Below are 25,411 nucleotides of genomic sequence, written 5' to 3' on the forward strand. Positions count from 1 at the left end.
CTGTTTCAGACACTGAAGGGACCTCTGTAACCCCCAAAGACGGTAAATAATTCAGAATGACAAAATAAAATGGCCTTCATTTTTTAAGTAGTTTTAATTTTTTTTTTTTTAAAGATGCTGCTGCCAGAGAAAATGTATATTCAGACCACCAGTTCTCCTGTAGGATTTGATTCGACAATCTATCCCTGGGATTATGCCACTATGCAGAATCACTCTCCTACAAAATGCCTATGTTCATGTAAGATCCAGATAAACACGCCCCCTACAACTCCCCAACACACACGCGCGCACACACACACACACACACGCACACACACGATCTACTTATGCCATTTGTTTTCCTATTTTCTTTTTTAAATATTTTGTTTATTTATTTGGTTGTGAGGAGTCTTCATTATGGCATGCAGGAGCTTGTATTAATAATTGTGGCATGCAGAGTCTTAGTTGCAACATGTGGGATCTAGTTCCCTGACCCCCAGGGATCAAATCCTGGATCCCCAGCATTGGGAGCCCAGAGTCTTAATCACTGGAGTGCCAGAGAAGACCCTTCTAGTTATTTTCAAATATGACATTGATTTTTTACAAGATAGGGCTAAAAGAAAATTGCATATACCCCGGCCAACTCTCTACCTAGAGTCCCCAGCCCCAAACCTCAACTCCTTTTGATTTGTTTCTTGGCTTTGGGGCAAAGATTTTCCTGAGTTCCATTTCCCATAGTGCTGAGGGGTGATGATATACTTTCCTGAAGTATTTCATTAAATACTTTTTTCATTAAAAAAAAAAAAAAGAAAAAGAATTCTTGCCATCTCTAATTTCCAAAAAGGAAGGATAAAGAGCCCAACAGAGAAGGTTCCCAAAGGTACATTCTAAAATCACTGTGTCCTTTGGGGAGTAAGCATTTATTGTTCTATCCAGCCACATAAGTAATTGAGGCTCTTACTGTTTGTACAGGAGAATAAGCGCTAGTTCATCTTCTAGGCAGGACCAGTTTACAACCTGGTTAATGAAATTCGTAACAGTGCTGCAGAGAAAGAACTGTACTTGGTGTGCCCCAAAACATCTCTTGGACTCAGGCCACCCCTTACAGTTGGGCAGAAGCAACGTACTTCATTCCACTCACTCCATGCCTCTGCACATCCCGTTCTTCTGCCTGGAATGCCTTCCTCTGTCTCTTCCGCAGGATAAAGCCTCCTTATTCTCTAAGACTGACCCTAGGCACCACCTTTCCTAGGAAATCTTCTCTTTCTGCCAGGATTACCCCTCAGCATCTCCTTTCCCCATTCTGAGTCCTTTCTATATGTCACCATAGTAACCTGGGCAAATCACTGTCAAGATGCTCAGCACCCTGTATCTGTCTTTTTATTATTGAGTCCCAGGAGTTTGTAATTCTACATACAAGTATCTTATCAGAGACATGACTTGCACAGATTTCTTCCTACTGTGTCAGCTGTCTTTTCAGTTTCTTAATGGTGTTCTTTGAAACACAAGAGTTCTTACTTGTTTATACATTTTCGATTTCTTCTTGAATCAGTCCCAGAAGACTGTATCTTTCTAGAACTTGCCTGTTTCATCTAAAGTATCCAATCTTTTGGCACATAGTTGTTCACAGTATCCCTCATAATCTTTTTTAGTTCTGTAAGGTCAATAGTAATATCCCTTCTTTCATCCTGGATTTTATTAATTTGACTCTTCTTACTTTCTTCCTTAGTAGTCTAGCTAAAAGTTTGTCAATTTTGCCAATCTTTTCAAAAACCCAACTTTATTTGAAGCTTTTGATTTGTTTTTATTGAATGAAAAATTCTTTAAATTATATGGTGCTTTACAGTTTTCGAAAGTTTCACACATGATTTCATAATATCCCTTTTCCCCCCTACGCGTTCCAGCTCACCACTGGTAACCACATTCGTTATCTATAGCTGTGAGTCAGCTTCTTGGCTGTTTTACTTACTAGTTTGTTGTATTTTCTAAATTCTACATATAAGCGGTATTATACAGCATATGTGTTTCTCTGTCTGACTTACTTCATTTAGCATAAAGCCCTCCAAGTCCATCCAAGTTCTTGCAAATGGCAAAATTTCATTCCCTTTTTTTTTTTTTTCTATTTTTTTTCCTTCTTTTGGCTGCACTAGGTATCAGTGTCATCCAAGGGCTTTCTCTACTTGGGGTTACTCTCTAGCTCCAGGCACAGGTTTCTCCTGTTGCAGAGCACAGGCTCTAGAGCGCCGAGGGTTCACCAGTTGTGAGGCACGGAATTCGTTGTCCTGTGCATGGAGAATCTTCCTGAACCAGGGGTCGAACCTGTGTCCCCTGCACTGGAAGGCAGATTCTTAGCCACTGGACCACCAGGGAAGTCCCACCACATATTCTTTATCCATTCATTTGTTGATGGACAGTTTGGTTGCTTCCATAACTTGGATACTCTGCAAATTGCAAATAATGCTGCTTCAGTTCAGTTCAGTTCAGTCGCTCAGTCGTGTCCGACTCTTCGCGACCCCATGAATCACAGCACACCAGGCCTCCCTGTCCATCACCAACTCCCGGAGTTCACCCAGACTCACGTCCATCGAGTCAGTGATGCCATCCAGCCATCTCATCCTCTGTCATCCCCTTCTCCTCCTGCCCCCAATCCCTCCCAGCATCAGAGTCTTTTCCAATGAGTCAACTCTTCGCATGAGGTGGCCAAAGTACTGGAGTTTCAGCTTTAGCATCATTCCTTCCAAAGAACACCCAGGGCTGATCTCCTTCAGAATGGACTGGTTGGATCTCCTTGCAGTCCAAGGGACTCTCAAGAGTCTTCTCCAACACCACAGTTCAAAAGCATCAATTCTTCAGCGTTCAGCCTTCTTCACAGTCCAACTCTCATATCCATACATGACCACTGGAAAAACCATAGCCTTGACTAGACGGACCTTTGTTGGCAAACTAATGTCTCTGCTTTTGAATATGCTATCTAGGTTGGTCATAACTTTCCTTCCAAGGAGTAAGTGTCTTTTAATTTCATGGCTGCAGTCACCATCTGCAGTGATTTTGGAGCCCAAAAAAATAAAGTCTGACACTGTTTCCACTGTTTCCCCATCTATTTCCCATGAAGTGATGGGACCAGATGCCAGGATCTTCGTTTTCTGAATGTTGAGCTTTAAGCCAACTTTTTCACTCTCCACTTTCACTTTCATCAAGAGGCTTTTGAGTTCCTCTTCACTTTCTGCCATAAGGGTGGTGTCATCTGCATATCTGAGGTTATTGATATTTCTCCCGGCAATCTTGATTCCAGCTTGTGTTTCTTCCAGCCCAGCGTTTCTCATGATGTACTCTGCATATAAGTTAAATAAGCAGGATGATAATATACAGCCTTGATGTACTCCTTTTCCTATTTGGAACCAGTCTGTTGTTCCATGTCCAGTTCTAACTGTTGCTTCCTGACCTGCATACAGATTTCTCAAGAGGCAGGTCAGGTGGTCTGGTATTCCCATCTCTCTAAGAATTTTCCACAGTTTATTGTGATCCACACAGTCAAAGGCTTTGGCATAGTCAATAAAGCAGGAATAGATGTTTTTCTGGAACTCTCTTGCTTTTTCCATGATCCAGAGGATGTTGGCAATTTGATCCCTGGTTCCTCTGCCTTTTCTAAAACCAGCTTGAACATCTGGAAGTTCATGGTTCACATATTGCTGAAGCTTGGCTTGCAGAATTTTGAGCATTACTTTACTAGCATGTGAGATGAGTGCAATTGTGCAGTAGTTTGAGCATTCTTTGGCATTGCCTTTCTTTGGGATTGGAATGAAAACTGACCTTTTCCAGTCCTGTGGCCACTGCTGAGTTTTCCAAATTTGCTGGCATATTGAGTGCAGCACTTTCACAGATTCATCCTTCAGGATTTGAAATAGCTCAACTGGAATTCCATCACCTCCACTAGCTTTGTTCATAGTGATGCTTTCTAAGGCCCGCTTGACTTCACATTCCAGGATATCTGGCTCTAGATGAGTGATCACACCATTGTGATTATCTGGGTCGTGAAGTTCTTTTTTGTACAGTTCTTCTGTGTACTCTTGCCACCTCTTCTTAATATCTTCTGCTTCTGTTAGGTCCATACTACTTCTGTCCTTTATCGAGCCCATCTTTGCATGAAATGTCCCCCTGGTATCTCTAATTTTCTTGAAGAGATCTCTAGTCTTCCCCATTCTGTTGTTTTCCTCTATTTCTTTGCACTGATTGCTGAGAAAGGCTTTCTTATCTCTTCTTGCTATTCTTTGGAACTCTGCATTCAGATGCTTATATCTTTCCTTTCTCCTTTGCATTTTGCTTCTCTTCTTTTCACAGCTATTTGTAAGGCCTCCCCAGACAGCCATTTTGCTTTTTTGCATTTCTTTTCCATGGGGATGGTCTTTATCCCTGTCTCCTGTACAATGTCATGGACCTCATTCCATAGTTTATCAGGCACTCTATGTATCAGATCTAGGCCCTTAAATCTATTTCTCACTTTCACTGTATAATCATAAGGGATTCAATTTAGGTCATACCTGAATGGTCTAGTGGTTTTCCCTACTTTCTTCAATTTCAGTCTGAATTTGGCAATAAGGAGTTCATGGTCTGAGCCACAGTCAGCTCCTGGTCTTGTTTTTGCTGACTGTATAGAGCTTCTCCATCTTTGGCTGCAAAGAATATAATCAATCTGATTTCGGTGTTGACCATCTGGTGATGTCCATGTGTAGAGTATTCTTTTGTGTTGTTGGAAGAGGGTGTTTGCTATGACCAGTGCATTTTCTTGGCAAAACTCTATTAGTCTTTGCCCTGCTTCATTCCGTATTCCAAGGCCAAATTTGCCTGTTACTCCAGGTGTTTCTTGACTTCCTACTTTTGCATTCCAGTCCCCTATAATGAAAAGGACATCTTTTTTGGGTGTTAGTTCTAAAAGGTCTTGTAGGTCTTCATAGAACCGTTCAACCTCAGCTTCTTCAGCATTACTGGTTAGGGCATAGACTTGGATTACTGTGATATTGAATGGTTTGCCTTGGAAACGAACAGAGATCATTCTGTCGTTTTTGAGATTGCATCTAAGTACTGCATTTCGGATTCTTTTGTTGACCATGATATGATGGCTACTCCATTTCTTCTGAGGGATTCCTGCCCGCAGTAGTAGATATAATGGTCATCTGAGTTAAATTCACCCATTCCAGTCTATTTCAGTTCGCTGATTCCTAGAATGTCGACATTCACTCTTGCCATCTCTTGTTTGACCACTTCCAATTTGCCTTGATTCGTGGACCTGACATTCCAGGTTCCTATGCAATATTGCTCTTTACAGCATCAGACCTTGCTTCTATCACCAGTCACATCCATAGCTGGGTATTGTTTTTGCTTTGGCTCCATCCCTTCATTCTTTCTGGAGTTATTTCTCTGCTGATCTCCAGTAGCATATTGGGCACCTACTGACCTGGGGAGTTTCTCTTTCAGTATCCTTATCATTTTGCCTTTTCATACTGTTCATGGGGTTCTCAAGGCAAGAATACTGAAGTGGTTTGCCATTCCCTTCTCCAGTGGACATTCTGTCAGCCCTCTCCACCATGACCTGCCCGTCTTGGGTGGCCTCAAGGGCATGGCTTAGTTTCATTGAGTTGGACAAGGCTGTGGTCCTAGTGTGATTAGACTGACTAGTTTTCTGTGAGTATGGTTTCAGTGTGTTTGCCCTCTGATGCCCTCTTGCAACACCTACCGTCTTACTTGGGTTTCTCTTACCTTGGTGCTCCAGCAAAGCGCAGCCGCTGCGCCTTACAATAATGCTGCTTATATATAACCATTAGGATATATGGATCTTTGCAAACTAGTGTTTTCATTTTCTTCCAATATACCTTTGCTTTTAAAATAATAATTGCAATTAAACAGAGGCAGCCTATGGGGAGAGGGCTGCAAAGGATTACACTAAAGGTATGAGAGGATTTTCAAAGTTAATCAGAGCACCATACAAAGAATGACTACCTAAATTCACACGTGCCCAGACTTGCATTTCAAACCACTTATGGACAGAAATATCTCTAATACCCAGACTTGACAGACTTCAGCTCTTTGGCTTTACTTGAGTTTCAGCCCCATCCCCTGTTCCTTGTCTCCTCGGAAGCACATTCTGCTGGTTCTGCGCAAGAAAGTGTCAACCCAGACAAACTGAGAAAACTGTCTAGAAAAGGCAGTAACTTCCACCTCCCAGACAGAAGGGCTCCAGGCAGCAAAACAATCTAGCTCATCTCTTCCAAAACAGAAAAGTAAAGGCTGAAAGGAAAATAAAAGGAGGGTAAATAAAAAGAAGAGAATATTCACAGTTTTATCCCAAAAACAAACTCTCCTGAACTGTGTCCTGAGTCATAACTTCCCTTCCACTGGGGCTCTCCTTACCCGGAATGGGGTGTTGATTCGGCTCGTGAGTGTATCCAAGATGTGGACATTCTCGTGCTGGTGCAACAGGATAAAGCGGAGGAAGGTCTCGAGCAGCGCTGGCTCGGAGATGCTGCGCAGAAAAAGGTCCAGGTAGGCGGTGGTGGTCATGACCTCCTCCACAGTCACCTGGGCCCAACGACAGAGGGAACGCAGGTGAGCCTCCCCCGATGCTGCGATCCGTGCCTCTCCAACGGCCCCCAGCCTCACCGCGGTGACCCCGTCAAGGCAAGAACACGCCTGCCGCCTCCCCCGATGCTGCGATCCGTGCCTCTCCAACGGCCCCCAGCCTCACCGTGGTGACCCCATCAAGGCAAGAACACGCCTGCCACGAGAGCACACTTCAGAGCTTCATTTGAAGCCCCTAACCTATTCACATTCCTCAAAATCTCATGCTGATTCCGCCTTTTAATTCAGTAAGGGAAAAGCAAAGGCAGAAAGAAGCAATTCAAGTGTTCTGACAACCTTGATACACCAGATGCAGTTCAAATACCATCAAGATTTTAGTGTGTAATCACAAAGAGGGAAAAGATAATAGAAAGTATGTTCATGGTCCATAAAAAGGATTAATTAGAACGCTCAGTATAACTTGTTCCCTTACTAGTCATTCAATAAACCTTTATTGGGATTTCTTATGAACAAGAAGCTAGAAACAACACATTTCCTGTCCAGGAAGATGGGTTCTATTTATGATCTAGCACACTAAATATAATAAATAGCAAATGACAGGTGCAGGAACAAAACGCTGCAGAAGTTCAGATACGTTTCAGGCAAGTTGCAAGTCAGAATTTTATAACTGAATAATATACATAAAGTATTATTTATAAACTGCTGTAAGAGTTTACTGCTTATAAAGTAACTGTGACTTTTTAAATAATACAGATTACTATTTTCTATGTGCTGTGATTTTCCCATGCAGTAAAACATCAATCTTTCAGGAAACAGACTCCTCTAAAGAGTCAAGTTTTTCAAAGAACTGAGGATTTGATGCTTAAAGCAACAAATTTTTATTTTAAACATTTTGACTGGGAATATTTTAAGAGTGAGTATACATTGCTTTGTCTTCCTAAAGGCAGAATTGTGCTAAGTCATGTCGGACTCTTTGTAACCCTATAGACTGTAGCCCGCCAGGGTCCTCTGTCCATGGGATTTTCCAGGCAAGAATACTGCAGTGGGTTGTCACTTCCTTCTTGAGGGGATTAAACCCATGTCTCCTGCAATTGCAGGCACTGGCAGGCAGATTCTTTACCACTGAGCCACCTGGGAAGACCTAAAGGCAGAACAGGAGCCATCAACTGCCATACTGTCTGTAATACAAAAAGACTCAAACAAGGTTGCATGAGAATTACCAGGGAAACGGTTCAAAATTTCAGATTTCAGCCTTATACCCTAGAAAGCTTAGATATCTCCCCTGCCATGAGTCAAACACACTTGATGCTAAAAGAAACAGATGGTGATAAATTTTGAGTGATCACATCTTTTCTTTTCCAGTAGTCGATCTTCTTTTCTCCTCACTTTAAAAGTGTTAGCTGTCATTTTATCATACTGTTACTGGGCCATTCCTTTAAAAATGCTTTCCTCTTCTCCTTTTCTGCCTTCAAAATCCACAACTCAGTTTAGAAACCAGATCTTCAGACCTGCTATGTAAGTGTGGACAGCTCTCGAAAGGATGCATCTGCACAGAAAGGCTTGAATTACTTTTATGAATTTCTTGATTCTTAGGGATGTGCTAGATAGATGAGTCCATATCAGTTCAGTTCAGTTCAGTTCAGTCACTCAGTCGTGTCCGACTCTTTGTGACCCCATGAATCGCAGCACGCCAGGCCTCCCTGTCCATCACCAACTCCCGGAGTTCACTCAGACTCACGTCCATCGAGTCAGTGATGCCATCCAGCCATCTCATCCTCTGTCATCCCCTTCTCCTCCTGCCCCCAATCCCTCCCAGCATCAGAGTCTTTTCCAATGAGTCAACTCTTCACATGAGGTGGCCAAAGTACTGGAGTTTCAGCTTTAGCATCATTCCTTCCAAAGAAATCCCAGGGCTGATCTCCTTCAGAATGGACTGGTTGGATCTCCTTGCAGTCCAAGGGACTCTCAAGAGTCTCCTCCAACACCACAGTTCAAAAGCATCAATTCTTCGGCGCTCAGCCTTCTTCACAGTCCAACTCTCACAGCCATACATGACCACAGGAAAAACCATAGCCTTGACTAGATGGACCTTAGTTGGCAAAGTAATGTCTCTGCTTTTGAATATGCTATCTAGGTTGGTCATAACTTTCCTTCCAAGGAGTAAGCGTCTGTGTCCACATAGATATTACCAAATCAGTTCTGTCTGTTTTCTTTATTCTAAGCAAGGCCCCTACAGTACATCTGAATGCACTCTCAGAGCCCACTGACAGTACCCCGAGTGGCCTGAGCACTGCGTCCGGCCAGGCCCCTACAGTACAGCTGAATGCACTCTCAGAGCCCACTGACAGTACCGAATGGCCTGAGCGCTGCGTCCGGCCAGGCCCCTGCAGTACATCTGAATGCGCTCTCAGAGCCCACTGACAGTACCCCAAGTGGCCTGAGCGCTGCGTGCGGCCCATCCATTCCCCACTCAGTGTCAATCTTATGACTCCTCACCCAACACACCCCTGTGTCATCTGACCAGATGTAAAAGCTCTCTGCGTCCAAATAAAGCACAGGAAACAGGTAAGCACCAACCACTTGGCAGACAAATTATTTGAAGAAGAGTCCTCCTCGTGGGCTGCCCTGCTTCTGAACAAACAGCTTCTATCCCTGTGTTCTCCTGCGTTCTCTAGCCCCAGGCTCACGGCACTTACAATGCTGTCCTGGGACGCAAGCTGCATCTTTTTCTTTATTACCGCAGGGCAATGGAAAGAGCCCTGTGCACAGACGGTACTTAATAAACATTTCCTGAGCAAATGACAGCCTCCACGGACCTGGCAATTTACATTTGCCAAAGCTGAGCTTAAGATTTTTAATTCTTCCCTCTTCTCTGCATGAGATCTGAAGGCCCCAGTGAGTGGGGACTTTTTTTAAAATAAAAATTACAGAATAACTGATGTCACCCAGAACAATTAAGGGGAAAGGACTGACACCACCACCAAACACATAGTTCCATTAGCTCACCCCCATTGCATGACTGCAATCTCCCTAGAGTAAAAATTTAACCTAAAATCATTAACACAAAATTTGAATTCCCTAACAATCTTGATTACTAGAAGAAAAAAGAAGTAGCATTAATCGATTCCTGGGTAGGGAGATCCTCTGGAGAAGGAAATGGCAACTTGAGTATTCTTGCCTGGGAAATCCCAGGGACAGAGGAGCCTGGCGGACTACAGCCCATGGGATCACAGAAAAGTTGGACACGACCAAGCGACTAAATGACAATAACAATCATTCCAAAGGGACCACGTGTGTAGTTTCTGTGTTTTCAACTTACCTGTGGAGCACTGCTGAGCTGACATGCTACACGCAATTCCAGGAGCTGCCTTTGCACCAATAGTGTAGCACCAGATTTTCCCCTCTTTAGCTATGCATGGCTGTAATCAGCTCCAAAGCACAGCGATAAACTCTTGAGAATCTAAGTCTCAGTGTTTCGGACCTGGCATGAAAGGCGGGCATTAAGCATCTATTGTTTACTACTCTTAAACCGGATAAATGAAAAGATTTCTGTGTTTTTTTTTTTAGAAATCCAAGCTGTCATTTATAAGCTAAGAGGATTTAAGGAAGCACTTGGAGGGGCAGCATTTACATAACGTGCTATAAATATTAAAGCCCAACTCTATTAAGCATCGGGTTGCAAAGTCTTTATGAATCGAGGTCATCCTCACCTTAAATGAATACCCAAACCAAGAAAATCTGGTTCCCTTCTCTTTGCCCCTCTTTCCTCCTCCACATTCTCAGAGCCCTTAGAAGCCTTTTATCCTAGAAAATCTTCTCCCGCCCCATTATCTTGACTTCTCAGAAACTTCCTCTAATCCTCCAAATAGGAAACCTCCTTAAAGGAGGATGAGACCAGAGCCTAAGCGTGATCACTTGAAAGCTAATGATGAGCCACCAGGGGCGGGCGGCTGGGCTGTGCGGACTGTAAAATTCAGGTTCTGCCAATGCCCCAAAGAGCAAGGACCAGCCAAACGAGAAAGCAGCCGCCTCCTCGTGGGCCAGTCGTGAAGGACAGTCAGTGCTGATGTAAGGAGGACCTTTCTGCCTCACGGTTGTGTGTCAGTATTTATTGAGCTTGTTCTATAAAGAACTGCAGCTACAGATTTACATAGAAATTCCAGCAGAAAGGGTAAATGAGGTTCTGCCATATAATACACAATAATAAAGCTTGGGAATGTTCTTTCTTACTAAAGGCAGACCACAATGGCTGCAATGACTTAAGGAAAACTCAGGTCCTACAGACAAATAATTATCCTTTACAAGAAGGTACAACCATGAACCCAAACAGGATATTTGCCTAGGCACTTTCACATGCCTACTTCTCAGCCCAAGTTCTAGAATGAGACCCTGACACAGGTACTTATTTTTCCTGCTATGCAGTCCAGTTTAGTCTGTTTTTTGAAACCTCTTCACCACCCTTTCCACCTCCACTGGCCCCTACCTGAGTTGTCCTTCACGCCAAGTGCCCTTCACCAACTGCTTAAACATGTCTTTCAAACCACAGTTTGAGACCCAAAGTAGGTAAAACAATCAATGCCTTGGTCCACTCATGGTTAGACCAGGTTCAAACAGAAAGTACTGGAATAGACTGCATGTAGTAAAAATAAGTCCTGTTTTGCCAAACTTTTATATAAATATTTAGTTCCAACTATATGTAATACATTTTGCATGTATATGTCTCGTTACATTCAATTAAGAAAATGCATAAACAGAAATGTAGAAAATAAGTTTCTGGCTGTGCATTAAATTAATAGTTAAAACATTTGAAAAAAACACTAAAGTAGCAGTGCAAAAACCCAACCAATTCACAGCCTTTCCCCACCAGCGCCCTGCGCTCCATGCTATCTCCCAGCAAGGCCTGGATCTCGGTGAACTGCATGGAGAGCTAAGGTCGGTTCTGTGGACAGGGGGGCAACTGAATTTACTGTCAGTCCACTCCTTTTTACCTTAGCCTGAGAGCTCCAACAGTGCGTCTACATTTTAATTAAAATGTCGCTTCTCAGAAATGGACAAAATAAAGAATTTGTTTTCTTTGAAAAAGGGGATGAGAGGTAAGGAAGGAATTGACACTTTCCACTTGGGCAAAGTCAAAGCTCTCCCCAAAGTGAAGCTAGAACCCAGCCCGGCCTCATGCCCACAATCGCGGCAGCGCATCAGCTACATGCACAGCGCGGGAAGGACACTGAGCATATAGACACCCCGACCTTTCCGTGATCAGCTCTAGCCGAGCCATTCCATTCGCATCTAAATTAGCACCAGAATCCTCCCTGAAATGGCAGGTTTATGTGTGTCCTGAACGATACATCCCCGCCTGCTAGCTGTGTTTTGTATGAGATCTGGTCACACTGGGACAAACAGATGGTTACCACCTTCTGTTGCCCAGGCAGGTGGTGGGCAGCGGGATCAGGTGACTGCTGCACCCTCTCCACGTTAAAAGGCACCCTTCTTTGGCGTCCCCTTTGGTGTAGAGGAGATAACTAGCCCAGCAAGGTTCTTCTGGGTCCTCCATGAGGCCTCAGCCCCAGTGGCTCCACCCAGGGGCAGGAAACAAGGAGACCAGGGGCCCCCGGATCACTGAAATCAGTACGGGGAAGCAAAGATGAGGCTGGACAGCGTGAAACAGACACGAAGAGGTTTTCCCAGGGAACACAGGCTGCTGCTGCCAGAGGGAAAGCCACCGAGGGACAGGCAGGGTGTGTCCGCCCCAGGGCAGCCGCCACTGCAGCTGGACTCTTCCCAGCCTTCTCCTTCCCTCCCAGGACACAGAGCACGAGCAACACTCAGGAACAGGAGCGGAGACACAGACATCCTGGTTCTCAGGGAGCGGCGCCACTGTTTCAGCCAAAAATTCAGGACCGAAAACATTCAATTATTCCCAGTCTGCAAAAAGGCTGCACTGAAGATTCAGGCTCCTTCCCTCCTGGCCCCTCCTGCTCCTTGGCCTCCAGGCACTCACTGCCTCTACCCCACCAGCAGAGGCAGGCGGGGATGTGAGAGGAGGTGACATCCAAAGTCAATTCAGTTCAGTTCAGCCGCTCAGTCATGTCCAACTCTTTGCTACCCCATGGGCTGTAGCATGTCAGGCTTCCCTGTCCTTCACCAACTCCCGGAGCCTACTCAAACTCATGTCCATCGCGTTGGTGATGCCATCCAACCATCTCATCCTCTGTTGTCCCCTTCTCCTCCTGCCTTCAGTCTTTCCCAGCACCAGGGTCTTTTCCAATTAGTCGATTCTTCACATCAGGTGGCCAAAGTATTGGAGCTTCAGCTTCAGCATCAGTCCTTCCAGTGAATATTCAGGATGATTTCCTTTAGGATGGACTGGTTGGATCTCCTTGCAGTCCAAGGGACTCAAGAGTCTTCTCCAACACCACAGTTCAAAAGCATCAATTCTTCAGTGCTCAGCTTTCTTTGTAGTCCAACTCTCACATCCATACATGACCACTGGAAAAACCATAGCTTTGACTAGATGGACCTTTACTGGTAAAGTAATGTTTCTGCTTTTAATAAGCTATCTAGGTTGGTCATAGCTTTTCTTCCAAGGAGCAAGTGTCTTTTAATTTCATGGCTGCGGTCACCATCTGCAGTTATTTTGGAGCCAAAGAAAATAAATTCTCCCACTGTTTCCAGTGTTTCCCCATTTATTTGCCATGAAGTGATGGGACCGGATGCCATGATCTTAGTTTTTTGAATGTTGAGTTTTAAGCCAACTTTAAAAAAAAATTAATTTATTTATTTTAATTGGAGGCTAATTACTTTATAATATTGTAGTGGTTTTTGCCATACATTGACATGAATCAGCCATGGGTGTACATGTGTTCCCCATCCTGACCCCCCAACTTTTCACTCTCCTCTTTCATTTTCATCAAGAGGCTCTTTAGTTCCTCTTTGCTCTCTGCCATAAGTCAATAGGTGTGGCTATTCATTCCTAAAATAACTGAGGAAAGAGATTACAGTGATGGCTACAATGATTTCTGCAACATATTTTAAGGAAAAGAAGTTAAAAGTAAAACCAGTCTCTGCCTCTTCCCCCATTATTTTCTTGATGTATCTATAATACATTAAATATATGAATTAATTAAATCAATTAAATATTAATTGACTGACTAATTAAACAGAAGATGCTTCTCCTTGCCTATGATAAACCTCTCCCTGGAGAAGTCGGCAAATTATTTATAAAGCCTTCCTTCCTATTCTATGAGTATATAATGTCTACAATCCTACTTCATTATAATGTAACTTATCAGAGTATAATTCAATATATGATCCACTATATTTGAACTATATCCAGTATAGAATTTCATTGCTGAAATACTCCAAGTATCACTAAGAAAGTTATTTCACAATATGGCAGCTCTGTGGTCAGAAACAACAAGGAAATTCTGAAGCAAAGTAAGTTTTATCTCAGTAGGAAGGATCTGAAGAGTATTCTGAAGATCATTTCACCCATCCCTTTCTGTTTACTAATTCTTCCAGAAAGATTCTTCTTAGTTGCAATATGAAGAACTATAAAAACAATATCACCAATCTGCTTTGGGGCACCTGTGTATAACTGAAGAACATTCTCAGCATATTGTTTCAGCTCTCTGAGTCCACACCATCTCAGGGGAACTGAGTGGGCCTAAGCAGAAAAGATACTTATTGGAAGAAGCCTAGGGTAAGCTAACAGGATCGCCAGAAGCCTGAAGAGCAAGCTTAGAGAAGAAGGGAGGTCTGAGGGTGGAAAGCCAGAGACAACCAAACAGGGATTGCACAGCTTCCTTTGGCAGCACAGCTCAGGAGGTCTCTGCAATCAAGAAAGCATGCCTCAAGGTGAAGTAAAATTCCACCTGCTGTAATGTAAAGTGTGCCTTACACTCACTGCCCTCAGGTTAAGTGGTGGTGGGGAAATGCTGTCCCCCCAAACTCCACTTCCCTTCCCGTTCTGCAGTTCTTACGAAAGCCCTCAGCTTCCTCTTTGCTAGACTAAATCCATTCCCTTTCTCACTCTTGTTAATGCATTTTTCCATTTTTTAAGATTGCAAACTTACTGCAGAAATGACTATGTCTGACCTATAGTGTGAATTCTCAAAACAATTTGTACGCCAGCAGGTACCCAAAGGATAATCAATAAACATGTCAGGATGGAAATCAGGTACCCTGTTACTAATAAAACAAACAAACAAATATGGTTTTCAAAGTCTATGTTGGGGATGCCTTCATGAGCAAGGCAGTTAGATTCATTTGACAATATGTGACCCGCAGAGGCAATCTTCCTTTTCTGTGTGTGCTAAGTCACTCAGTCATGTCCGACTCTTGGTGAACACTTCATAGGAAATAAAGAGCCTGACTCATGCCACGCTCTTGATTATGGCAACTGAGAAAAGTGATGCATTGGGAAAAAGGAAACGCTTCCTTGGGCTTCCTCCTAATTACTCTTCTTGATTAACAAGACAATACTATTGAATTCTGACGAGCAAACATTAAACCCAGTGGTGGAGGGGAAATGGTTAAGAGGGTGGTTTCAGGCAGCTTCTTTAGAATGGAGTTTTATTTGAGAACAACTGTCACGTGGTGGCCTCTAATGCCTGTCACCCCAATCCCCACTGAGTCTGATTGCTGGGTTCCATGTGTTGTTTGGGAGTGGAATTTTACACATGGACAGTTTTCCTAGACACCAAAACTGTAACAAAGACAAGTTCTGATGATAAAGGGCAGGTTTCACTCCTGGCTTCTTATCCACTAGAGAAGACCTCAATACAATGCAAGACCGAGAAAATACACAGGTGTTCCCTCCAACAAATTCAGTAATTCTAGTCTTCCTGGCGGTTTTCTCTGTTATCCCAAACTTGTTCATCACCAGGTACCCACTAACCACAGGGTGAGGCACAGAGGGGCAGCCTGTCAGTTATTCTTTCTGTCTCACTTAAAATGCAAGTCAGTCATAAAAGAGACCGGAGAGGGGGACTCTTAAAAGAAGCTCACTTCTTTTAAGTATGTAAATGTTAGACAGTGTTAGTCGATCAGTCGATCAGTCGTGCCCGACTCTTTGTGATTCTATGGACTGTAGCCTGCCAGGTTCCTCTGTCCATGGGATTCTCCAGGCAACAACACTGGAGCGGGTTGCTGTGCGCTGCTCCAGGGGATCTTCCTGACCCAGGGATCAAACTCGAATCTCCTGCATTGCAGGTGGATTCTTTACCGTCTGAGCCACCGGGAAAGCCCCCTACAATTTTCTATGCTATTACATAATCTTCTGCATTTATTGGAAAAGTTCATTGAGTCAACATCCCTAACTATCTCAAGCAGATTAACTAAATCACTTTTAGAATAAGGAAATGAATAAAATACATAATGCTTTAAAAAGTTAGTGTGGGGCAAGAGAAAACTATATCAAGAACGTGAAATAAGCAGGCTATACGCTTCCTTTGCGTTCTCTTTGTTGTTTGGTTTTCTTACAACTACCTGAAGGAAAGCCTGCAGGGCGTTTGTTGCTGATAAATCTGTAATGATCTCCTAGGAGCATGCAGGGAAAGAATAAAAGATTAACACCAACTTTCAGACCAGATTCTCCCTGCCTTCTCTACTTTTGTTTCCAAGATGAATACCACCTGCCTGCCTTAGATAAGGTGGAGTTTGTGTGAGCTGTTTTTTGTGTTTCTCCATGTAGAGCGGGTGGGACCCTTCCTATCTTTCCATGATCCTGACGCTTAAGAGCAGAATCCTGCTTAAGAGCAGAATCCTGTGATTCTGCATTATGTCCCTTCGGCACTTGTTGAAAAAGAAAGAAATCTAATTTTTCTTTTCAAATCAAAAACTAAACGAAAGCTTAATTTATAGCCCTAATTTTCTTCCCCTGCAGCAGGACAGAAGTGACGTGAAGAATTATGGGAGGTCAGAGATGGGGAGGCTTCACAGTACCTGGGACCCGCTCAAACTCCAAAACGGGGTGGGTGGGCGTGTATAAGGCAGTGAATACAGACAGGTTGGTCTCCCAACTTCTACAGTTTTGTGGTTTTTTTTGAAGTATAGATGATTTACAATATTGTGCTCGTTTTAGTATATTGATTCACTTTTTTGCAGATTATAGTCCAATATGGATTATTACAAAATAATGGGAATAATTCCCTGTGCTCTGCAGTAAACCCTTGCTGCTTACTAACTTCTATAATTTTTAAAGCAGCAAATCTAGGGGAGAAGAGCTGTCCAAGGAAAAGGGGCAGAACCAGAGAGTTTGGGATCAACATGTACACACTGCTATGTTTAACATAAGTACCCAGGGCTTCCTTGGTGTCTCGGTGGTAAAAGATCCGCCTGCCGATGCAGGAGACATGGGTTCAGTCCCTGGTGGGGCAGGATCCCACGTGCCGTGGAGCAATTAAGCCCATGTACTGCGACCACTGAGCCCGTGCTCTAGAGCCAGGAGCTGCAACTACAGAGCCCACGCACCACAAGTGCTAAAGCCCGAGCATCCAAGAGCCTGTGCTCCACACCCAGAGGAGCCCACCACCAGAAGCCTGTACACCGCAACCAAGAGCAGCCACAGCGAGAGAAGAAACCCACACGGCTACAAAGACTCAGCACAGCCACAGATACATACAACTATTTCAAAAAATAAGATGGATAACCAAGGGCCTACTGTCTAGCACAGGGAACTCTGCTCAGTGTCATATGACAGCCTGGATGGAGCGGGGGTTGGGGGAGAATGGATACATGCATACGTGTAGCTGAGTCCTTCTGTTGTCCACCTGAAACCATCACAACACTGCTAATAGGCTGTAATCCAATATAAAATTAAAAAGTAAAAAACAAACCAAAAACCAGCCTGTATAGTGCAAGTCTGTGAAGCAGTAAACCACCCTCCAACCCTGCAGCGTCACCCGGCAGAACAGCCCCCAGGGCCATAGCCTGGAAAGCAGACAGCTCTACCGGAGCAGAAAGTGCCTTCTGCCCACGAGACCACGGTGCTCGTGAGTCAAGCAGGAGACGCCCTTCATCCTCCTCTCTGCCGCCGAGCAGGGCATCCCTGGTGCAGCCAACAACCCACACAAGCCTATCCCTGCCCAGCCAGCACTTTTACAAGAATTACAGTAACTGGAACTTCCCACTGCCCGTCAATGTTAACATGGAAGAAACCCTGAGGTTTAGAGTGGAGACTTCTAAATGTCCCCCAGTACTCAGTCTCCTTTTCTTCCTGGGAACAAATCCTAACTTTAGAGCTAAAAACCACATTTCCCTTCTTCCTTTGCATGTAAGTACCTCAGTATATACCTTGGCCAGTGATGTATAAACAGAATTGGTGGATGGGATGAGACAAGATTATCAAAGGGCATTTTCTGTTAGTTACAGTTAAACCCTATGCAAACTGATCCAGTGTTTTCTCTGGAAATAAGATGACTTGCTTGGTAAGTAAACTGCTAGAGAGATCTCATCCACAGCATTGAGAACAGTGCCTCCTGTATACCAGGCACTCAGAACAGAAACGAATTTTCCTAGAAGACCAACTGCGACTACTGCAGCCCATGACAGAGAAGAACGTGGCGTCAAGACTAATGGCATAGCCCGTTCTGCGAGTAATCCTCCAAAACACGACGACAGTCCTTTCTGAAGCTTTTTAAAGCCATGGCACATTACAATAATTTATAACAATATGATACTTACCATTACTAAACACAGTGCACTCCAATATTTTCTCTTTGATTCTGTTTTGAAGTGCTGTTTGTGACCTACCAGACTGATTTTGCGGAGAAGGCAATGGCACCCCACTCCAGTATTCGTGCCTGGAATATCCTATGGATGGAGGAGCCTGGTGGGCTGCAGTCCATTGGATCGCTAAGAGTCGGACACCACTGAGCAACTTCACTTTCACTTTTCACTTTCATGCACTGGAGAAGGAAATGGCAACCCACTCCAGTGTTCTTGCCTGGAGAATCCAGGGATGGGGGAGCCTGGTGGGCTGTCATCTATGGGATGACTCGCACAGAGTCAGACATGACTGAAGCAACTTAGCAAAGCAAAGACTGATTTTGTGGCTCATTAGTGTGACAAGACTCAGCATTCAAAACTGTTTAAAATATATATATTTACTTCCCTGTTAAATTTTCTGTCCACTAACAAATGAATAAGCACTACAGTATAATTTTTAATGTAAAATTAAATGGAAAGAAAGTGGCAGAAATAACCAAAACATTGTTCTTATTTTGTTTGACATTTTATATAGTTAAATACAAGCACTGATGTCTTGGAGCCGCTACAACATAAGACAAATACTGAATCTGCACTGGGAAGACCTGCCTGGGACTTCGGAGGAGCAGAGAGCTGGCTAGGTGACCCATCCTCCTCCAGTCTCAACTCCTCCCTGGCAACAGGCAGCACTGTCTCTCTGCATTCAGCAAAGCAGGCTGTCTTTGCCCCAAGTTTGGTTCCTAAACTTCTACCCAGGGTAGGTAAGTACTTGTGTTAGCTGTTCTTTCTCTTTGCTGAGCAGCAAATTAAAAATGTATTTCCTTCTAAGCTGGAATTCTCAGAATCTAGAGATAATAATTTAAGATTTTTTTTTTTTAAAGGCATCAGAGCATAGTTGAAAATGGACTGCAGTGGAATGCGAAACAGATGCATGTTGACCCTTAGGAGCTGGGGGCCTTGGGCAAGTCAAGCAACCTCCGGGCGTGCCAGCTTGCTGGGGCTGCACACAGAGCCTGGAGCCTCTGACCTGCCGCATCAGCTCGGGCAGGAAGTTAACGTTTATCAACAAAGGTCAACCATGAGATGCAGTGACAGCTTCTGTGAAAAGTGCCTTCCTCCACAGATTTTGGTAAGAACATAAAGGAGGGAGGCTCTACAAGATAATAAAAAAGCACTTTGGAACACTTAGAGGATGCCAAAATGTAAATATAAAGCCGCCACGTCAACCTTCTGAGGATAAGCTAATGTTGAAGAACTGAAACATCATCAATTTCGTATCCTCTGTTCCTCTCACAAACATTAGGCTCGTAGACTCTGGATATTTCTTTCCCAATCTTTCTCATGTTCTCAGCTGTAAAATGATGGTGTTAAACTAGCTGATCCATCTTCTCAGTTTCCAAAACCTGAGATTCTTCGAGTCCGTATCAGTGGCATGAGACATGAGCCAGTTCTGGATCTTCATCTTGGTGATTTTACCTTCCAGCATAACCAACACCTGACTTTATTCTAGCATAGTGATAAGGGTGCGAGCCACTGTTTTTTGATATATTTATTTAACCAACTGCATATTCACTGAGGGCTTTTCATGTGCAGCTGAGGAAACATAAAAGCAGCATAAGACACATCCTGCCCCTCACGGTACCACAGCAGCCGGCTGGTGAAACTCACGTAATGAGACGAGCGCTAAACTGTCTGGTCCCGGGTGGAGGGAAAGCAGTGTGTGCTTCAGTGCAAGGCGAGAGCCCAATATCAGGACTGTGCTGGGACTTAACAGACAGAAGAGGAAGAATACTCCAGCAGGAGCATGGGGATAAGAGAGGACCATGTGGGCACGGCTCTGACTTCAGATTTACATCTGAAAAGTGCGGGGTAGGACTTCCCTGGTGGCTAATATTCTGTGCTCCCAATGTCGGGGGCTGGGGTTGGATCCCAGTCAGGGAACTAGATCCTGCATGCTGCAACTAAGACCCAGTGCAGCCAAATAAACACATAAAATTAAATTTCAAGAAAAGAAAATCACAGGGGAAGTGAGGTCCACAGGTAGGAAGGGGTCAGACTGGGGGAGGGAGGAAGGGGATTTCAAAATCAAGTGAAAGTCTCAATTATCTTCCACAGGCAACAGGCACCCATTTTAGGTTCTTGAGCACTAGAAGGACATTTAAACTACTACTACTGTTTTTTAAAAATATGATTTACTATTTCCAATTTGCTAGAATTTTAAAAGGCTGGATTTTTGTAGACCTGATAGAAAACCAATCTCTCCAATCCTAAGACTTCTTTTCCAACACAGAATCTCCTGGCAAAGCACTTCTGGGCTTTCTCTGCCTTCTTCAATAACTCTTCCCCTGGCGAGGGGGTAACTTGTCATTTTGATGTGGCTGTCCCTTCCTCTCTCTCTCCCTCCAGGAGCCAGGCTGCCAGCAGGAAGGACACATTCTTCTCTGCATCTGGAAGAGTCTGTCTAATTCTGGGCTCAGTATTAGGAATTCTTATGTACAGGCATAAACCCTACTCTCCAGCACCCGTGTTACTGATAATAAAGCTGCTCTTTTGCTCCTCCATCTGCCTCACTCATTTTTTTCTCAACTTGTCAGAACCCAGATGGAGAAGAAATCCCTTTATACCCAATTAGAATATACTGACTATTCTGAAACTGCATTACAGGTCCCTCAGCTGCACAGTTTACCCTGATTCACATAAATGCCTTCGACTCTAGGCTCAGAGCTTCAGTGAACAGCGCTATCCTTCAGACACTGGCAACTTACGGCAAAGGACCGAGGTAGCACCAAGAAAGCTCTACGGGGACACTCAGGCAGTGCTAACAGCGATCTTGGGACAGCCATTCAGAACAGCTGCCTCGTTCAGGCCCCCACCAGTCCCAATCCTGGCACCATCTCTTCTCCGGTCCAGACTACCCCGCTGTTAGCGAACCATTGACTGAAACTGTACCCCTTGGCCAGGCAGATGATGACCACTTGCAGGAGTTGTCTCACAACAGGAGGTCCTGGTAAGGAATGTGGTGCCGCTGTTGAAAACTAACCGGAAGAATTCAGAAGGAACCAAAACGGGGAAGCAGATGCTGGCCCAAAACGTGCCTCATAAAGCTAGCTAGAAGAGTTTAGGCTACCCTGGCGGCTCAGATGGTAATGAATCCACCTGCAACACCGGAGACCCAGGCTCGATCCCTGGGTTGGGAAGACCCTTTGGACAAGGGAACGGCTACCACTCCAGTTTTTCTGCCTGGAAGAGTCCCACGGACAGAGAAGCTTGGCGGGCTACAGTCCATGGGGTGGCAGTCAGACACCGCTAATCGACCAACACTTTCACTTCACACCTCAAAAAGAGGGAGGAGACACCACCCCATAGTATGTCCTGTCAACCTTCCAGACTCCTCTGCACTGGAATCCATCTTGGCAGACAGACGCGCAGGCCACAGGGAAGGCCCCTGAGTCAGACCAAAGATGAGCCAAGCACGATGATTGGCCAGAGACAACCTGGAAACTAAGCCCATCACCGTAAAACCCGAGACTGCGAGCCGTGTGTCAGAGCGGTCCTCCAGGCTCCCGCACCCTGCTGCTCTCTGCCCTGGTGCCCCTTCCCAATAGTCTCTTGCTTTGTTAGCACACCTGTCTCCTTGGACAGTTCAGTTCCGGGTGTCAGACAAGAGCTGACTTTTGGGCCCTGAAAGGCGGCCCTTCCTGAAGCACCATGGCACCAGTCATGCCTTATATTAAAGTAATCCCCACAAGTCACATTTCCCCTTCTTCCCTGCTAACCCCCATTCTACACTGTGCAAATAAAAATCTCTATTCTAGTGCCTTTGAGGTAAACAAACAGAATATACACAAGATGAGTCACCAATGGAATTAACTCTTCTAGGGAGCAACTACACTTGAAGGCATTAATATGTGATGAGACTAAATTATGGCACGTTGGTTATGTGAGGATGAAAATTCTAAGTTTCCCAGGCGGGACCCCTGTTAACACTGCTTTTCCACACCCATTCTCAGTCCACAGGCACAACAGCTGGACACACGGACCATGAGGCTACTTGTATTTCAGGGACCATTTCCAAAGGAGAGGGAAAAAGTCGTTTATTACTATCATTATCATTAATTATCACTATTATTAACAGTATCAATAATTCCAGAAACAGCTGCCATGTATGGAGACCTCGCTCTGTGGCAAGCATTGTGCTAGGTGCTTCACACAGGAGTTAATTCACCTTGGCCCTGAGGCCAAGGTATAGGTATTAGGGTTCTCATCTTACAGATTAAAAAAACAAAAACTGAGCCTTATGAACTTGCCCCTAAAGTCCACAGCAAGTGGCAGAGACCAGATTCATGAGAGACCAGATCTGCTCGATACAAAATTTCATGTTCTTCACACAACAGGTCTGTCTTGCAAAAACCAAGACAAGAATTCTAACAATTCCTTGACATTCTCATCCCTTTGCCCTCTGAAGACAGAGCAGAAATACTTTGAAAGTGAATAGCTGTATCAATTATGTGGACCGATCACGGTCAAAGACACTGTTTCCCATTGAAAGAGTTCAAATGATGGCATCTCAGAGGACCCATGCCCTCCCTGCCCTTTTCCCACCTCACCCTTCCTCTGATTCAGCTTTGCTTCTCAGAAATGACCTGCTTCCAGCGACAGAGCAGGACTTACTCCAGAAAACACTTTCTCCAAAGAGCTTTCTAAGCACCCTAATCCTGGACACCAACGTTCCCACTGCCATCAGGACAAATGCCAACAATATACAGTCAATGGCCTCAGATGAGGACAATTACAAGAATAAACTGCTTATGTGTCAATAAAACTGGGAGGAAAAAGCACTCCCTTCTGGCCTCACTGCCCCTGGCGACCCAGATCATATACCATAACCACCTCCACCAGCACCAGAGAGAGCAGTGAGCATGGAGTCACTAGACATCGTGACGACGTCCTTACTCCAGTCACAGTACAGTATAACCACTGCTGGTCCCAAAGAGAACACTGGCTTTCAAATACAGATCTCCAATGTTCAAACTGGATTTGGAATCCAATGGTTCACAACACACTTTCAGAGACATCATAGAGCAGTGGTTCTGAACCCCAGCTCCATGCTAGAATCACTTGGAGAGCATTTTAAACACACCCGGGCTCACATCCCACCCAGATCCAGATAAATCAGACTCTCCAGGGGTGGGGCCAGGCTTCCCTTGTTGATTCCGACATGCACCAGAGTGAGAACCACAGTCAGAAAGGATGCTGACACTGCACAGGAGCTAAGGGGGCACCTGAGACATCACATTTCAGCTGCTGGAGTAACAAAGGCAAAAAAAAGAAAGAAAGAAGTCCAGCTTTTGCGGAGCATACTCTGTAAATATAAAGAGGATCACCACATCTTTTAAAAAGAAAACTCAGCTGCAGAAGGTAGTGAGCATTTCAGATCTCAGGGCAAAGTCAGTGAAGAGACCTCCGCACTGTGTTGCTCACTCAGTCATCAAGTTACCCTGCTTGAAAGACTCCATCTTCTGCCACCGATCACGTGAGATAAGTATTTTGCGGAGCTTGAGAAAAGATTTTAAATCTCTATTGAAGGAAACAAAAGAATAATTTGGAAGCATCCCAAAAACTTCATTTATCCAACTGGGTAGAAAAATACTGCACATTTACTGAAAAAGTTAATTGGCCAAATTAGTACTAGTGGATTTCCCAGTAATAATAGCAGGATTTGACTAATTCCCAACTATTATGGGAAGACCCATTACAGAAGAGTTAATGTTTTGAATTAATGAGTAAAACAATCCAAGCACTGCTAGAAAATATAGGCTGATATACTACCTACCTCCTAACCCTCCTTCCACCATTAAAGGAGCTTCGGCAACAGCCTGGTCATGGAGGTGCCTCGTTCTGAGCACAGTTCGGTTCAGTTCAGTTCAGTCGCTCAGTCATGTCCGACTCTCTGCGACCCCATGAATCGCAGCACACCAGGCCTCCCTGTCCATCACCAACTCCCAGAGTTCACTCAGACTCACGTCCATCGAGTCAGTGATGCCATCCAGCCATCTCATCCTCTGTCGTCCCCTTCTCCTCCTGCCCTCAATCCCTCCCAGCATCAGAGTCTTTTCCAATGAGTCAACTCTTTGCATGAGGTGGCCAAAGTACTGGAGTTTCAGCTTTAGCATCATTCCTTCCAAAGAAATCCCAGGGCTGATCTCCTTCAGAATGGACTGGTTGGATCTCCTTGCAGTCCAAGGGACTCTCAAGAGTCTTCTCCAACACCACAGTTCAAAAGCATCAATTCTTCGGCGCTCAGCCTTCTTCACAGTCCAACTCTCACAGCCATACATGACCACTGGAAAAACCATAGCCTTGACTAGATGGACCTTAGTTGGCAAAGTAATGTCTCTGCTTTTGAATATGCTATCTAGCTTGGTCATAACTTTCCTTCCAAGGAGTAAGCATCTTTTAATTTCATGGCTGCAGTCACCATCTGCAGTGATTTTGGAGCCCCCAAAAATAGTCTGACACTGTTCCCACTGATTCCCCATCTATCTCCCATGAAGTGATGTTCTAAGCACAGTGAGGTCCAAAGTGACCTCACCCTCACCCTGGGCTGCCACCTTCACTCTCATGATATAAACAGAGAGCTCCATGTGAGACTCTGCAGATTAATTAAGTAAAAGATTGTTTCTCTCTTCTTTTTAAAACCGGGCCACCAAAAAATTAAACCCAAGAGCCTCTTCTTAGATCCACTAGATGGTGCAAGCTCTCCTTTTGGAACAGACTTACCAGGAGGAGAAACTCAAGCAGGACATCAAAAAATGACTATGGGCACACCCAAGCAGTCCTCGGCACTGCAAAGGCGCCCGGATGGGAAGGGATCTGCTCCCTAAAAAAATCTGTCCATTTTGCAATTAACAAAAGCATAAGGAGAATGTTTGTAAAGTCTGCATTAGGAGCTCAGGAATTAAGTTATGCCATGGAAGGACTCATGCAACTAAGATTTACTCCGAGGAGGGTAAAGGGGGGAAATGATACTGAAGCCTCATATTCTGGAGATCTCAGTTGGGTCCAAACTTGGCCACAAGCAGCTGTGTGAGCCTGAGAAGTCACTTAACCCCTCTAGTCCTCAGTGTTTTCCGAATAATGAGGAGCTGAGGCT

At 44.5% G+C, this 25,411-nt stretch overlaps 1 protein-coding gene across 7 annotated transcripts in view; it reads right to left on the bottom strand.

Annotated features, from left to right (window-relative positions):
• Positions 1 to 25,411, bottom strand: part of FHIP1A (FHF complex subunit HOOK interacting protein 1A) — a 308,399-nt gene that overhangs the window by 31,816 nt on the left and 251,172 nt on the right. For all 7 annotated transcript variants that reach the window (XM_070769004.1, XM_070769003.1, XM_070769002.1 and 4 more), the window contains one exon: positions 6,385 to 6,552. In XM_070769004.1, coding sequence (XP_070625105.1) covers positions 6,385 to 6,552 — 168 coding nt within the window. The remainder of the gene's footprint in view (positions 1 to 6,384; positions 6,553 to 25,411) is intronic.

Source organism: Bos indicus, chromosome 17 (assembly GCF_029378745.1).
Source record: "Bos indicus isolate NIAB-ARS_2022 breed Sahiwal x Tharparkar chromosome 17, NIAB-ARS_B.indTharparkar_mat_pri_1.0, whole genome shotgun sequence".
Classification (NCBI taxonomy): Eukaryota; Metazoa; Chordata; class Mammalia; order Artiodactyla; family Bovidae; genus Bos; species Bos indicus.